Raw genomic sequence first — 15,613 nt, 5'->3', positions numbered from 1 at the left:
GGAATTACCTGTGTTTTATACACATTCAAAATTCTGTGTCTTTCCAGGCACTGTGGAATTCGGCCTGTTGATCACTCGGTGATTTGGTGCAATGCGCTGCGACAGGAACGGTACTTTATTCTTAACATCCGTTGATCAAACAGGCATGTCCAAGCGTGTGCTTTTCCCTGTCGTCAGAGTTGAACTCACCAGAGTCACCACTCCTGGGCTGTTAGTAAGTTTCGGCCAAGCCATTCCCTGTCACCGAAAACTCAATGAACAGACCAGTCAAGCATCTTTTCCGCCAAAGCCGAAATTGAACCATCTTGAGTACCTCAAAATAGACTGTACGAAAATCAGGGTAATACAAATAAATATACAGCTCTCCTCATGCCTCTACTCGTTCAGTAACCCACACTCGTTTGGACCAAAATGACTAAGTCACTCACATTCACTAAGCTACTCTTCTTTCCAGTCATCATAGCAGCGTCCCCTCTTGTGTGGTCTTCCTGTGGTACGAACTTGGAGTGTTCAACGATTTCTGTGCCTCTTGAATACGAATGTTCGCCGAAGTCTAAGGCCAATGCTAGCATAGCACTGGTCAGACACGTTTCTACAGTATCTTCCTCACGTCGTCTTGGCTCCCTCCTCGTAAATCCTGGTGGTCCAGGAGCATCCGGAGTCTCTTTCGTGAAGGCGGGAGCTGGGGCAGCAATATCAACTCTCACGGGAGGTGTTTATGACATTATCGGATGGGATCCGAGAGGGTATGCGAGAATCCAGATCTATCTATTTCCGTTGCTTTGGGATTTCGAATAGTCAATGTTGTTCCCGACCTAGACTATTGATATCGAAAAACTGGGAAGCTGTGAAAAGAAAGTACTAACTGTATAATAGCGTTGGCGAGTCGTCGCCCTTGCTTCAGTGCTTCCCCAATGCTTCAGCGGAATATGAATTCTCAGAGAAACTGCCAGGAAGCCCCAATCTGTGGCTGGGAATGTTTTCAAATTCAGTAAGTAAGGAGTCGGCGCGCATCGTTTGCAGATTTTGCCTATGTCGAAACATCAGCGAATTGCCCCCAGGTTCTTAGCACGCTAGTACCTTCCATACAAATACTGACTTCGCTGGTGGCTTAGAGCTATGATACCGAGGTAAAAACTAGAGTCGAGGACTTCGACAATGCTGTTGCCGGACTTGCCAATGCCTGCGTTGTTGAGAACTCTGCTGCTCTCTATACCTCCTCTGCTGCATATGTAGCAAGAGACATGGCAGCTATCATTGTAAGTCAGCTGAATAGCCATGCAACCAAATGTCGGACTGCTGGCTGTGAAGAGTAGTCCGATCGACGAAAGTCCTCAAGGGTAACCATGATCGGTGATGGCTAATTCTGTGATCTCTTCAGGATGCAGTCGATGGACCGGGTGCGAAGTTGAACTATGTAGGTGATGTATTGCCTTCGTCAAATCTCTCAGCAATTTGGTGTTATACATGTCCTCCTGCAACCTATACCCGACAAGAGCCATGTCTAACTTTTTTGGACATAGTGGGGCTTCTCGTATGGCACTATATTCTTGACCGAATTTATTCAGGCATTCCCCTCCAGGGTAGGACGAATAGTTGCCGATGGAGTCGTGAATCCAGAAACGAATGCTCTGACATATGAGAGCCAGCTTCCGCTTGACCAGATATCTGTCAGAGATGCACTTAACGATTTCATAGCATTCTGCGAGGGCGCTGGCTCAAACTGTGCCTTCTCTGCGCCGCCGGTTGGTGTAACTTCAACGCTCAAACAACGCATGGATGCATTATTTGAGACACTTTTTCTGGATCCAATCGATTTTTTTGGTAATGCGATCAGCCTTGATAGCTTCAATGTTTTCTTGTGGTCGTTTATGAGGGTGCCCGTGACCTGGTCTCGTGTTGCAAGTATCCTCCAAGGCCTCGAGGGTCGCAATGGTATGTATAATCCAAATATGCAACAAATATTGGATCTATGGGATTCAATGCCCTCATCGCTCTGATGCAGCAAGTACTAACGTCACAATCAGCGACTTTGTTGGTCGACTTGGTCTCGTCACAAGCAGCTGCTGCGCCAATAGACCCAGCAGCCCCAGGAGTTGGCACGCAAAGCGTGTATCCCCTCAATTGCATAGATAATGCGGCATCAAGTGGTATCACAATACAGGATGTGGTCGACCTAACGAAGTCGATTTCTCTGCAGGAGAACACACCTTTCTTATCAGCTGGCCTCACGGTATGTACAAATTCTCACCTGTTTCGCCACGGATCTATCTAGAATGCATCCCCAAGCTCCCAGTACAGAGTTCAAGTCTGTAAGTTCGTAATTTCAGCGCTGACATCCATGAAGCCCATCAGCTTTTGCCGTAACTTCCCAGACAAGCGGCCCCTTCTTCCAGGCGCGGGAATATCATCCATGTCGTATACAGACGCCGTGTTGTACTCCATGAATACAACTATCCTCATCGTTAATCCTGACCATGATTCCGTAACACCTCTTGTCTCCGCCAGGTACGTTGTTCGGTGTCTTATCCATGTATCCAAGTATATCTGGAGCCATCCACTATCACACTGGTCGAGTACTTGCTAATATGCCCGGCTAGGAAACTTCGGTCTCTGCTCCCCAGATCATCAAAACTTGCACGGAGGGGTGGGCCTGGTCACACCTCTGTCTCCTATGCATCTCTGTCATTATCACAGACTATACACGACTTCTTTGTTTCAGGGGCATTGCCAGAAGATGAGGTTTACCACAAAGCTGATCAAGATCTGTTTCCCGCCGGTTCAGGAGTCAATCTAGTGTCTGCTGCTGCTTTCAACGGAACTTACACAGAAGAAGAGTTGAACATACTGGGCGCTACCTATGCTGTGCTACTCTCCTTTCTTGCGATTGCTTAAGCACAGTGACACACCTGGCATTGGTGGCTCCCTAACCTTCTTCCTGTTCAATCTACAAGCAGCAGACTGTCCGAGAGAATATATTATATCCGCACCCCAAGAGATTGGACTCAAAAGCGCTTTCGTGGAAATTTCTATTTATTGAACCCTCCCAGGTCTCTATTATGCAAAAGTCGCACCGAGCCAGTTATTTCAATGTATCTACATATCTCGACCCAGTCCGAAACATTATTCCACATAAAGGCAACCCAAAATGGGGTTAAGCTCATAATAAAGCACAGTTTCAAGACATCATCCTTCCCAGAACATGCAAAAGTCGTAATCCCAACATAATTCTCGCTCAAACTGACTGCAACCGATTCGATTTATCGTTTCGTTCATGGTCTCGTGAATGCGTAAACTTGCGAGTGGGACCTTGGCATTAGAGAGCAAGCTGGTAATGTATTTCGTTGTTGTTCTTTGGAAACTGTAGACCGAGCGCCGGGTATCCTTCTAACGCCGTTCAAGGGACCGAATCCAGGGAGCCTTCCAAGACTCATCTATCCTATCCAGGACTAAAGCCGCCGAAGAAAGACCCACGATGACTCAAACATCCATCATTTCCGCATCATCTGCCAAAATTGTGTCGGCAGGACCCCAATTTCCTTCAAATACTGTTGCGCCGGCACGTCTCCGTGTTGCAACCCATTCAACGCCACCTGACCGCAGGATATCATTTATAAGTGGTCGGTCAAGAGGGGTAGGCGAGATCATCCATCGAACAAGCTTGTCAAGGGCGTGCTCATGGTACATATCTCTCATGAAAGACGGTGCTCGATGGAGCTCACCTCTACGTGCGGATCCGAAGAGGTTCCCAGGATCGTGAGACAAAGACCTGCTCGAGTTGCCGTAGTTGCGCTTGCGACTGCTCATGGTAGGCGATCCAAAATCAGTCTCGATCTCATCGTCACTATCGAAGGACTCCATGTTGACATCACTTTCTTCAAGGGGTATGCCAGTTGCATCTCTCTGGAGAGTGCTGTCGCTGCTCCAGGTAAGGCTCGGTGCATCGCTCATATCACCGGACCGCAGGCGGGTCCAAGTAGGTCCGTTGTCAGGAAGCTGCACATTTCCGGCGATTTCAAGTATTATGAGGCCGAGGGCAAAAATATCAGCCGGTTTGTCGTAATGACCCATGAGAATCTCTGGGCCGATGTACTCGCGGTCGCCTTCACCCTCGATCCCAGATTGCGCAGGCCAACTGGCGGCCATACCGAAGTCGCCAATCTTCAAAATACCCTCAAAGGTGATGAAAATATTGGCAGGCTTCAGATCTAAGTGAATGAAGCCAAAGTCGTGAATGTGCTTCAGGCCCTTCGTGAGCAGTCAATAAAGATCCCGTCCTCAATTGGAAGAAACATACCTGGCCTACTTCCAACAGAATTTTCCATATGCGGAAATCATCTAACCGTCCTTTCCGTCCCACTGTCGTTAGAAAGACATCAAGACTACCCTCCTCGCAATACTCGGTCTGAATGTACAAGAAGTTCTTCTCCTCCCAGCTGTCAATAAGATGCAAGACATGATCGGTTTGTCCAAGTGCCTTAAGCACATTGACCTCCTGTAGTTTTCGTTGTCGGTCCCTAGTCCCCGAATAAGGCTGTCGTGTTTTCTTCACGGCGAACACACGTTCTGGCATTGGTGTTGGTGGAGATTTGATCGATAATGGAGAGCCTGTTGGACCAAAGAAGAATGAGTGCGCTGTGGTAGAGCGGCTTGGCGAAGTTTTTGTGACTTTATACACGCGAGAAAATTCACCAGTGCCAATCATTTCCACTTTCTCAAATTTGGACAGGAGAGAGTCGTCTAGGTCGCCTGGGGTAAACGTGCTGACTGGTGTCGTACTGATGCGGCGGTCACCGATCTTTGAAAAGTAATCGCGTCCGGTAGTTGGCGTAGCGGGAGGAAGCATGCTCTTGCCACCGAATTGCGGAAGTTGACTGTCACGATGGTTTGAGATAGAGAGGCCACTAGGATCGGGTGGAAGCATGCTCTCATGAGGAGTACTAGGAGACAGCCTCTCGATGAAATCTATACGCTCCAATGGACTGGCTGGAGCCACGAGACTGATTTTAGCAAAGCCCGGTTTACTTGCAGGAATATGAAAGGAGCCGGCAAGAGAACTGGAAACCAGAGGCGCCGGAGAACGAAGGTTCAGAGCGCGTTGAGCCCGCGACCTGCTGAAGGAGGGTACGGAGTCCGAAGACTTAAGAGATTCTCGGCTGCTGTTTGGTGTGGGGGAATCCACCACATCCAATGACCCTTCATTCTCATTTGATTCTTGACTGTCTGGACTTGTGAATAGCTTTAACTTACTACTAGTTCTGGTCAGCTTCTTTGCCATGTCATAGCCGACAGCCGATGTGGAAGCTGGGAAGCTCCTGTGGTTGCTGGGGCTGCCATCATACTGCTGCTGCACGAGTGCTTGCTTCGTGGGAGTGGGTGGAAGATCGAAATCTGTGCTGACATGAATGCTCTTTGGGTCCGGGGATCCTCCACTTTCTTCATCTCCATCCACACTAAGGAAACTGCCTCGTCGAGTCGAACCGTTGTTGCCAAAAGCGCTACCAAATACACCAGCTCCTTTCCCGAACGTGCCCTGGACAGTTTGAGTTCCGTGTGGGTTGAAAGGGGTTGACGGAGTGCCAAACGAGTGACGAATGTGTCTTGCTTTTGCGATGGCACTTCCAGGTATAGGTGCTGGATAAGTTGCAAACCCATTCACGTGCTTCTTGCAAGGAGTATCGGGAACATTTCCCTTGCTGCTCCCGCGAGATACCTGAGGCTGCTCTGGATTTCGGTTGACTTTGGAGATAAGTCCAGTAGACGCAAATGCAGCGGGAAGTGGCTTGACGGATTTGTAATTCTGTGGAGTGTTGAAGGCATGATCGTCCCTACAGGCTTCGAAGGAAAACGGTCTCAGGGATCCTGCGGGCAAGGACTTGGAAAAGTCAAGCTTTGGTCTTGGCTGGTCGCCAAAATGTACTGGAACGTGTGTCGGAGATTCGTCTATAATGCTCGAGTTTGATGATGATGTTGTCATAGTCCGCGAAAGAGGATGAGGCTGGTGCATAGCATGACTAACAATGTGCATTGAAGCATTTGGTAGACTTCCACTGGACGAGAACGGGCTGTCTCTTGGCATTGGCGGCATGAATTGGTCCAGAGATAACCTGGGTCGATTTTTCGATTGAACGGGGGTTGATACGTGGGGTCCTAAATTGGCCAGTTGCTGAGCTGCAAGTGCCTGGGCAGCTTGTCTTCTACCCCACGACGTCTTCTCGCCATGTCGCTGCTGCAGAGTAGATTTCCGCAAGGAAGAAGATCTTCTCGGCATCGATGTAAAAGTTGAGGGGTTCTCGGAAGTGATGGACGCGGTCGACAACTCATATTCGTGGTTTGATTCATCGTGGATGTCGAATTGGGAGGACGGTCCATGATCGAATACATTGAAATCGTGCCCAAAGCTTGCAGAGCCGTGCAAGCTGCGGCGCTTTGCAACCGGGCTTCCCAGACTAGCCTGGTCAAGATTCATAATTGCATCACTGCGCTTGAGAGGGCTCGAGGTAGATGAAGTTGTGTGGCAGTCGCTGGCACCATCACCGCCTAATCTCGACAGCGCATGATTGACTGGCGTCGCTTCAAATGTGTATGGCATTTTAGTGGCTCGTTCGAAGCTTTTTCGCTCTCCCGGGCTGGAACTTCTGTTATTTTCTTGCCCACCCACAGGTCCAGCTGACGGATGAGGAGTCGTGTTCCCGGAGTCCGAGGCCTGGCTTAGAGCACGCTTCATGGGGCTCTTTGGAGAGGTGCGAGTCCGCGATGACGGTCGAGCTGGTGCTGTAGCTTTGCCACGGGTTGACGAACGAAGTGCAAGTTTTGCACTCGGTGGGAAAGGTACAGCTAAAGGCGAGGGGGTGTGAGGTGGATTATTTGAGTTGCTGCCAAAGATTGAACTGTTGGAGGACGTTCGCTTCGGTGGCGATGATGGAGAAGGCGAAAGAGGTGATTTGGGCGAGGAGCTTGGGGATTTGGTAACCAGACGGAATTTCGACGGGGATCGTGAGAGAGAGCGACGCAGTGTTCTCACGGCCGAGCCCACATCAACACGGTGCACATGCGTTGGAGATGGCAAAGTCAGTGTGCCACCAACACTGTTTGAGTACGACATGGTTTGGAGGGAGGAATACGATGACACGGAAGGGGTTCGTTCCTGATTGCGCAAATGAGGTGAGCTAGAACTCAACAAGTCGAATTATCGTCTCTGCAGCATCAAGACAGTGCGGCAGAATACCAGGAGGCAAGGCGCAGGTTTGTATGTTCGCACTGAATATGCCAACGATCAATACCCAGGGGGCTAGATACTCGTGAAGAAAAGTCGGAGTCTGTTGTAAGCGCAACGTAAGTGGACCCGAGCAGTTGGTAGGTTGTTTCGATGACGGGAATGTTGGAGACTGTCGCTATCGGGGGGTGAGGAATGCAATGCGGCGACTCAGTCGAGCAGGAATGCGTTGGTCAAGTCGAGGTAATCATGACAAGACGATCTCAGACCGAGGCGGAGTATCTGAATTAATGTGCTGGTCCGTTTCGCAGAAGTTGTCACCGACAACACCAATGACAACAACAATGCCCCGAAGGCAACAGATCAGATGAATCGAATCGTTTGTTGATTCTTGTATCAGGTCGGCAGGATGAATGATGAAGGTAGAGGGAGAGAAGAGACGGGGTTAGCAGAGCAGAGTTGATCGTGATGGCGATGGCGATGGCGATGGCGATGCGAGGATGGGGTTCGGAGCTGAGTTGAGGAGGAAAAATGCGGTCTGCGCTTAGTACCTAGGTGGTGTGGTGGTGGTGGTAGTGCTGGTTGCTGTTGCAGTGCTGCGCGCTGGTGACAGTAGTGAGCAGGACAGGGACGGGGACGGGGGGACGGGAACCTTGGAGCTTGGAAATGGCAGTGGAGAGGAGAGGGAGAGGTAAAGCGGAAGGTCGGTACCTAGGCGAGCTAGGCTAGGTAGGTAAGGTAGGGGACCTAGGGTAGGGCACAGGCACAGGCACAGGCACAGTAGTAGGTGGGGAAGCCAGTGGAAATGGTCCCTGGGTAGGAGGAAGGTAGGTAATTTAGATAGGATCATAAGCCCAAGGTGCAGATGGCTGCGAGAAGTGAGAAGTGGAGTCAATGCCTTTCTAAACTTTACCTAACTGGACATTCAATTCAATTATTGGCCCACGGCTAAGACGGGAGTTCAGAGTTCAGAGTTCAGAGTCAGAGCCTGAAGAGAAGTAAATTTACACCTCAGTAGTACCTCCGTACGAGTATGGTGGGTCTGATCTTTGTTGTGGTAACAAGACGCGTTTCGTGTTCGACTCGACGCGACGCGACGCGACGGTGACGCGAACGCGGCTTCCCTGTCCCAAGTTTGTTATGTATGCACTGACACTGAACACCGAAAACTGAACCGAACCGAACCGAACATGCTGGTGTCAATGAATGTACTCGTACGGAGTAAATTCTAAGGTATTTAGGTATTTAGGTACCTACCTACTGCAGGAAAGCAGGTTTAGGAAAGGCTCGCAGCAGGTGAGTACCTTGAGGAAATCTACCTGCAGATACTCGACGAGAAGAGCATAGCATGAAGCAAAGAAATCCAAATGAGACGAGGTAAAATGCAGTTCGGTTCATTTAGCTGTGTTTAATTGGTCTTGTTATAGGTTTGTTTCCATTTCCTTGTTCCCTTCATGTGTTCTGTTTTGTTCTGTTCAGTTTCTATTATTACCTACCTTGTTTTTGTTTTTGTTTACGGAGGTATGTTTACGTTCTAACTGGTCTACCACGGCTTTGGCCAATCATTACACGCGTGTGATGTGAACACCTACAACTGCGGCTGTGTCCGTGCCCGGGCTTGTTGCTAGCCCAAGACTCACGGTTCACCTTGGACTTCACGGAATCACGGAGGGCAGGGTCTCTCAAATCTGATCAGATTATCAAGACTCTTGAGGTTCCATATCAATTCATGAGTTTTCGGGGGGGGTAATGATACACCCCCCGCCCTATCCTCCTATCCCCCCCCCCTATAGGGCTAACTAAACCCGATTAAGATATGAAGCTCGAACCTCAAAAAATCGTCAATGCAACTCAGATCATAACAATTCAACTCGAATTTATCTAGTAAGGGCGCAATGCCCGAGCCCCGGAGCTTGCGTAGGGCTGTTAGGGAGTAAGTCCCTTATACGGTAGGCACAAGCCTTACAAAAAGATAAGTAAAATTTTGGATACCGAGCGCAGCGGACATTCAGGAAACAGAGGATTTCAATTGCGTTCTGAAGGAATAAAAATAATCCAGCGCCGGTGGGCCTCGTGGAACTTGAGTGGTTGAGTACTTATCGGATGCCCCATGGGGGGGGGGGGGGGATAGGAGGATAGGGGGGGGGGGTGTATCAATACCCGTAAACTCATGAATTGATATGAAACCTCAAGAGTCTTGATAATCTGGAGTATTTCTTCCCCTTCCTCCCCTCACTTCCCGTGCATTCCACTTGTTTCCCTTCCACAGCCGCCACGCTTACCCTATGCCGTCAAAGAGGGATCATCCTATCACCAAAGCATGCGCGCGCAGTAGGGGAAAATCATCTGAGTGGCAAATATGGAAGATCGTCGCTATATGATTGTTATTGTGATTATTGTTATTCCCTTTTTATTTCTCACGCGACTGCGCCGCGTGATAATTATATCAAGATCAGTATCAACAATAACAACAACAACAACAACAATAACAAAATGCTTCTTCTTTTATTCCATGACTGCCACCTTCGTATTTCCATACAGGACCACCAGCCCAGTTCTTCGTCCCACCAGCTCCCAAGATCTGAGCTGCCGGGTTTCTAAGATTGCCGACAGGGATTCTCACTCCACCCTGTTGATACTGGGAGAATTGGTGGGGTCTTGAGAGGAGAGAGCCGCGGGCGCAACCATGACATTTTTGCTTCGTTGGGCAGAAGCCAAACATCATGTAAATTACCATAAGACCCCTTTCCGCCCCCTATTCAATAAGAGCCTCTGTATCATCTCCTTCCGAGAGTCCCGACTATTCCATTCTCGAATCTGCCCCAGTAATAGTGATGCACAATGTGTTGTATTGTTAGGACACGAAAGAGTCAGAGGCTCCATAATCCTTGTCGGCGCGTTTAAGGGGTCTCGCACAACAGAAGAAATAGAACATCAACGCGAGCCATGGGAAGAAGCGGGTGCTTGTCAACCTCGAAGAATGAGGCAGACAAATAGATATCATGGTCTTTCAATTGCCTCAAAATGCAAGCTGCTTGGTGTCGTATCTAATCCTACATTGGGATTTCTTCAGTCGCGATGGGAAATTCCAAAAGTCGCCTACATCGAGCCCGGTGTTGCTTGATCAGCCTCCCAGCCTTAAATATGAAGCTCATGTCCATCCACCCTTCGTCTCTCTGCTCCAAATAAGCTTCAGCACTTAGATCAATAGATTTTGCACTCTGCGGCTGACGGATCGAACCACTGCTATTGATCCACCTGGGATCTTGGACATCTTATGGAGCACGAAAATAGACACCAATAAAGCGCCTGTAGTGCTCAGCTCAGTTATTGAACGTCAAAGTCTGAGGTCTCGCCCTTATGTGACTAGTAACTTGAATGATATCTTCAAACAGAATGGCTGTGACTTAGGTGCATGAAATGACACCTAGGACTTCTTATGATTCACAGTAGTGGTTCTAAGCCATCTGAACTTTTATTTTTTACTCTATAGAGGAAGTCTTTTATCCCCCAAACCTCTTCGGAGATGATTTAACACTCGCCGAAGAGCATCTCAGGGTGAAAGAGCTTGTCGACATCATCTACCAGCACCACATCAGCCAGATTTAGCAACCAGACTGCTGCCTGATGAAGCATGCAGCGATTTGAGTAACGACGATGGCACTAGAAATTCCAAGCGACCGCAAGGAGAATCTTTTGACAAGCTATGAACCATGAAAGGTTTAAACAAGTGGCAGCAGAAGGTTGATTCGGCAGGATAATTACTTACCGAACAGGCACTCGCCGCCAGCAAAGCAAGGTTAAAAATATGTAAATATGGTCAATTGTATGGGCATGTATGGACACAAGCATCAGGTCCCATAGTCATCCTGATCTCCATATTTCTTTTAATTATCAGCTCAGCGAGGAGCACATTAGCCAATTTCCCATGATGTACTCCACCTATCGGACAGAGAGCGCCACGCATCCGTCTTTTCGCCCCAATGTACAAAGTCTTTATCAAGTCACCACTTCGGTGATAATACTCTACAAGAGCCCAATGCAACGTGATGCAGTTCTCAACTATAATCATCAAAGTCGGCCGTTAAAAAGAGAATTGGAGTTGATCCATGACGTCTTGCTCGCCTGAGTCCATCCTGGCCTCTATCTTTTCTGCCATCTATACTGTGGTATCTCCAAGCCGCTGAAAAGAAACCAGAGAAGATAAGCTTCGAATCTGGTCCGGCATGAATACCACTCAGAAGAAAAGGTACAAGGTGGTAAACATCCGGCTACTTTCTGTTGCCCAAACCGAGGCAGCCAAACCGTGCAGCCACGTAGATGTACTTTGCTTGCGCCTCTTGTCGCCTATGCCATAAGAAATCGAGTCGCTCAATAGTACAGGAAAAGCAAGACGTTGACAATAGCAAATGTGGCATGGTAAGCAACCTCAATGCTGCTAGCAAATGGGATCCTCATATAATATGAACCTCATATAATGTGAACTTCTTCTGGGTCCTGGTCGGCAGCATTTGGTTTGACTGTGACACGGCCCTCGACGCTGATACTCCTAACTCTTGGGCTGAGGGGCAGTGTGTACTTGAGAGTACCTCGCACAATAAGGTCGAACTCATGCTGTACAACTCTTCCCCAACGCTCGCTTCCCGCTGGTGTCGTGTCATTCCCTGGATGATCGATACGAATCTGGCCTAGTGATGAATAGGGCTCGGCGTGAAAAGGTGAGCCCTCAAAGGTCAACGGGCTGTAAAATTCGTAAACATGACCAATGACCAAGTTTGGGCTGGTGTTGGGGTCGTCGCCTAGCGGTGGATCGAGTGGATCATCATCTCGCCTTCGAAGAACTCTCCGGAGAAGCGTTGTCCCCGAAGGATGTTTCCACCACTCGGTATCTGTCCCTGCATACTTGGATTTTGCGAAGATAACCAAGTCCGTAGAATCAACTGTAACAACTACAAGATTCGGGTTCCGAGCCTGGACTTTCATATCCAAGATGACGTCTTGTTCACTTGCGATAATGTTTTTCAGGGCCAGTATTTTAACATCGGTAAGAGGTTGGGTTGTCGCAAACATGAAGCCGACACCTCCGGAAATTACCAGAGCAATCATCGCTGCCAAGACTAGACAGCCGGCAAACCGAGCCACGAATGAACGTTCATGGCGTGATGCCTGATGCTCAATTTGTCGCATCGATCCTGCTTGTCGTCGACTTCGGCCAGACCTGCTCGACCGAATTGTCGAAACCAATGGTGTTCGTTCGTCATCTGCTCCATCGTCAAGGTCGTAGGTCGATGGTATCGGCGATGCTCTTTTCACATTTCCAGCCATTCTCATATTAGCTGTTCTTGGACTCGAAGGTCGTGACGACTGCCGGAGGCTGTTCGCAATTTTCGGTTTTGTTGCATTTGGAAAAGGAGATTCGATATCAAAGAGAGATGGGTGACCGTTACCACCACCATTGCGATTCCAACGACCGCCAATGTGGTGGTGATGTGTCGTTCCCCTACCTGTACCTGTATTACTCCGGGCGGTCCCCTTGCCATCGTCCTCTCCTGGGGCTTGCTCCTGGCCATTACTGTTGTAAGAATTGGCGAACTTCATGCTTTTCTTCATGGCCACACTATGGTAACCGTCCATAATCGTGCGTACTCCATTTCTTTGGTCGATTTGGCTGGCCATCGATGTGGCACTTGGAGTACGGGAATGAAAGCGCCGTGGTCGATCCGTGACATCTGGTGGATTCGACTCGTAGACGAAAGTCTCCTCCGAGTCAGAGGAATTGGCTTCGTCAACCGCGCTGGCAACCTTGGCCTCAAATATATCTGCCTTAGAAGAAGCTGGACGATTTCTGGTTAGCATAGTACTTACCACTTGAAGGTTTAGACTTGGTCTACGAGACGGTTGTGAAATTGAACATGAAGGACTTGCTGCACCGCTGCTCTGTGTTGGTGAGAAAGGTCGCGATAACGGGCCTTGACCGTCAATCCTTTCAGGGGAACGAGAGCGCGGAGTAAAATTAACATAGTCACCTCCAACTCCTTCCCTGGTGGAATGGTGATGGTGGTGATGGTAACGGATTCTCGACCTAGACAAATGATGTTGCTCACCAGTGCCAGAAGTGACCGACGGCGCCTTGCGAGCGGTCTTCTTCTTCTCCTTCTTCGGCCGTATCGTTTCCGAACTTGGTTTGGTACGTATGCTTCCATTATTTCCTGCGCCAGCTGGTCCACCAACAGCTACTTGAGGAATCGAGCTGACTGTCTCTGTTTCGACTGTCATGTTCCTTGCCGAACCTTCACCAGACGGTTTCCCTCTTCCTGCACCTGTGAATGCTTTTGTTGCTGGACCGTTAGGGCGGGCAGTGTTTTGCGGAGCAGCCGATGTAGACCTCATCTTGATCTCGCCCTTTCCGCCACTCTCACTCCCACTCTCATTGGCAGCAGTAGTAGACATCGCCGTGATAGTTTTCGTGGACGCATTGTGCGTAGAAGCATCCTGATCCGGTAGTAATTGTGGCGAGCCATCGACCTTCTCTAAAGCGCTATCAAAATCTAAGCCCGGAGTATTTGGCTGACTAATCTCTTGTACGGTCTCCAGTGTTGAACTGGCTCCACTAACTCCTCTCGCTGGCGTTCTCATACCCGGGACAGACGGCGAATCTTCAGCTTCGCTGTCTGTCATCCCTTGCTTTCCTTCCTGTTGTTCCGATGGTTGGGGTAGTCGCTGGACATTTATTGACGGCGGCTCTTGATCGTTCTTCCGTGGTGATAGGATGGGGTGCTTGTTGATAGGAGGGGGGGATCGAATTCTGGGGGAAATCGGCCAGCGAGGAGTTTCTCTGATTTCGGGTGTTATTGTTGGCTTCTGGGGTACAGGTGATCTTATGGCCGATTCCGAAGCATTGGGATGGAGTATGGGGGTGGAGGCAACAGATAAAACTCTCTGTGTAGCAGCTGCAGACGGTGGTGGATTGGTATTCGCACTGGCTGAGCGTGCTGGGCTCACTTCCTGCGTGCTATTCTTTCTCGACCGACCTGGACCCGGTGTTGGTCGAGTAGATGCGTTTGTTTTAGGAGCTGGTCTCACCGGAGATGATTCTCGTGAGGGGATTGGAGTATTCGATGCAGACGTGACACGTTTGGTTTGTAATTTTTTTGTTGCTGGCTGTATTGAGGATGAAGATTTGGGAGCCTTCATGGCCGCTTGCTCGATGCTGCTGTCCACCTGGACTGGTTCGGCAGTCTCCTGCGTGCCAACGATGGGGGAGAAGGCCTTGTCGTCCATAGTGGCAGTGGCAGTGACAGTGGCAGTCGTGATCGTGGTGGTTGTGGCCGCGACTGTCTGTCTGGTTGTAGATCCGATGTGGTCGCAGCAGTAGTCGTGGTTGTGCTTAGGGTCAGGACGTCACTCAACTTAGTCCCTTGGCACGGATGTGAGCGAGGCTAGTAGGCAAGGAAGAGGAGACCAGTTTTACCGTGACTGCCCAGCAGCGAGTTTGGAAATTTAATCAAGCGTCACCTCGGTCATAACCAAAAATAAAGGAAGGAAACAGCTAGAACTGAAACTCCCGTGTCTCTTGTAGCGTATAATAAAGACAATTAGCTTAAATACAAGAGAGACATAGGTTTGTAGGGAGGGTAGTGTTCAGCCGAGGGATCTAGAGTTTCGAAGGATTTTTCTCCGATAGATTTGGGTTCGAGGGATCTATCGATATTATCGATCAAGTTGCCGAGATAATATAGGTGGTTATTTAGATATAGTTAAGGTTGAAGTCGAGGTTGAGGTCCAGGTCGATTAGTTGACTAGAGTTAGACTACTTTGATCCCTCATTCACCTGCATAAGGATCGATTCGAGTAGGTTGGCGAGGTGTAGGATAGAGTGATGTGGAAGTGTACGAATCCATGGAATTACATGTAGCAGAGAAGAATGTATTCCGTTGTAATTTACCTGAATGTTACAATACCTATATAGGTTATGTTATGCTATCAGGTACTGTGAGAGTGAAGGGGCTAAGAACTTCTTGACTTCGGAGAATTCACGCAGAAGTAATCGCACAATTTACTAAACGAGAATGCAAACTTAGGTCTCTTATGCTTATACTTATACTTATAGTATCGATCAGAATAAAGTGAACCGATGTTCCGGTGGTAGCCACCCGCGGAGATAATATCTCGCATTATCTATGTATCCTCCAGGACCGTCCCCGAGTAAAGGAACCGTTCTAGGGTAGTCCAAGGACAGCTCCTAGAGAATAATAGATTTTTAAGAAAGAACTGTCCTTGAACCGTTTGTGGACAGTCCATTTGCGCCTGCCTTTGCTCCTAAGGTACATTGCACTACACTAGGTACCTACATCACGCAATTTGTTATCCATCCCAGGATATTGATACGTCGTAATT

General features: G+C 48.9%; 3 protein-coding genes across 3 annotated transcripts; 1 reads left to right on the top strand and 2 right to left on the bottom strand.

The window, feature by feature from the left end:
* Window positions 1-411: 411 nt before the first annotated feature.
* ONS95_003185 (uncharacterized protein) lies at window positions 412-2,895 on the top strand (the record flags this gene model as incomplete). Its single annotated transcript, XM_058496479.1, has 8 exons — window positions 412-746; window positions 877-991; window positions 1,116-1,259; window positions 1,382-1,417; window positions 1,524-1,935; window positions 2,028-2,233; window positions 2,348-2,508; window positions 2,601-2,895. The coding sequence occupies 8 exons, from the start codon at window positions 412-414 to the stop codon at window positions 2,893-2,895; spliced, it is 1,704 nt and encodes a 567-aa protein (XP_058353730.1).
* Window positions 2,896-3,480: 585 nt separating this feature from the next.
* ONS95_003184 (uncharacterized protein) lies at window positions 3,481-8,134 on the bottom strand (the record flags this gene model as incomplete). Its single annotated transcript, XM_058496478.1, has 3 exons — window positions 5,251-8,134; window positions 4,298-4,986; window positions 3,481-4,248 (listed from the first exon to the last, which is right to left on the bottom strand). The coding sequence occupies exons 1-3, from the start codon at window positions 7,103-7,105 to the stop codon at window positions 3,481-3,483; spliced, it is 3,312 nt and encodes a 1,103-aa protein (XP_058353729.1). The 5' UTR covers window positions 7,106-8,134.
* A 2,634-nt stretch (window positions 8,135-10,768) lies between these two features.
* On the bottom strand, window positions 10,769-15,269 carry ONS95_003183 (uncharacterized protein). Its single transcript, XM_058496477.1, has 3 exons — window positions 14,688-15,269; window positions 13,321-14,633; window positions 10,769-13,050 (listed from the first exon to the last, which is right to left on the bottom strand). Exons 2-3 carry the CDS (start codon window positions 14,495-14,497, stop codon window positions 11,687-11,689), a joined length of 2,541 nt encoding a protein of 846 aa, XP_058353728.1. The 5' UTR covers window positions 14,498-14,633; window positions 14,688-15,269; the 3' UTR covers window positions 10,769-11,686.
* Between the last annotated feature and the right edge of the window lie 344 nt (window positions 15,270-15,613).

Source organism: Cadophora gregata (assembly GCF_030347475.1).
Source record: "Cadophora gregata isolate MNR1 chromosome Unknown scaffold_12, whole genome shotgun sequence".
Classification (NCBI taxonomy): Eukaryota; Fungi; Ascomycota; class Leotiomycetes; order Helotiales; family Ploettnerulaceae; genus Cadophora; species Cadophora gregata.
The sequence above is the reverse complement of the archived record's forward strand: the minus strand, read 5'-3'. Positions and strand labels throughout refer to the sequence as shown.

Bases quoted from the DNA above. Each gene is read 5' to 3' on its own strand.
- ONS95_003183 (XM_058496477.1), bottom strand. From the start codon at position 14,497: ATGGACGACAAGGCCTTCTCCCCCATCGTTGGCACGCAGGAGACTGCC. The intron at 13,051-13,320 runs GTGAGCAACATC...GAAATCGTCCAG, and splicing joins GTCGGTCACTTCTGGCACTG to CTTCTTCTAAGGCAGATATA.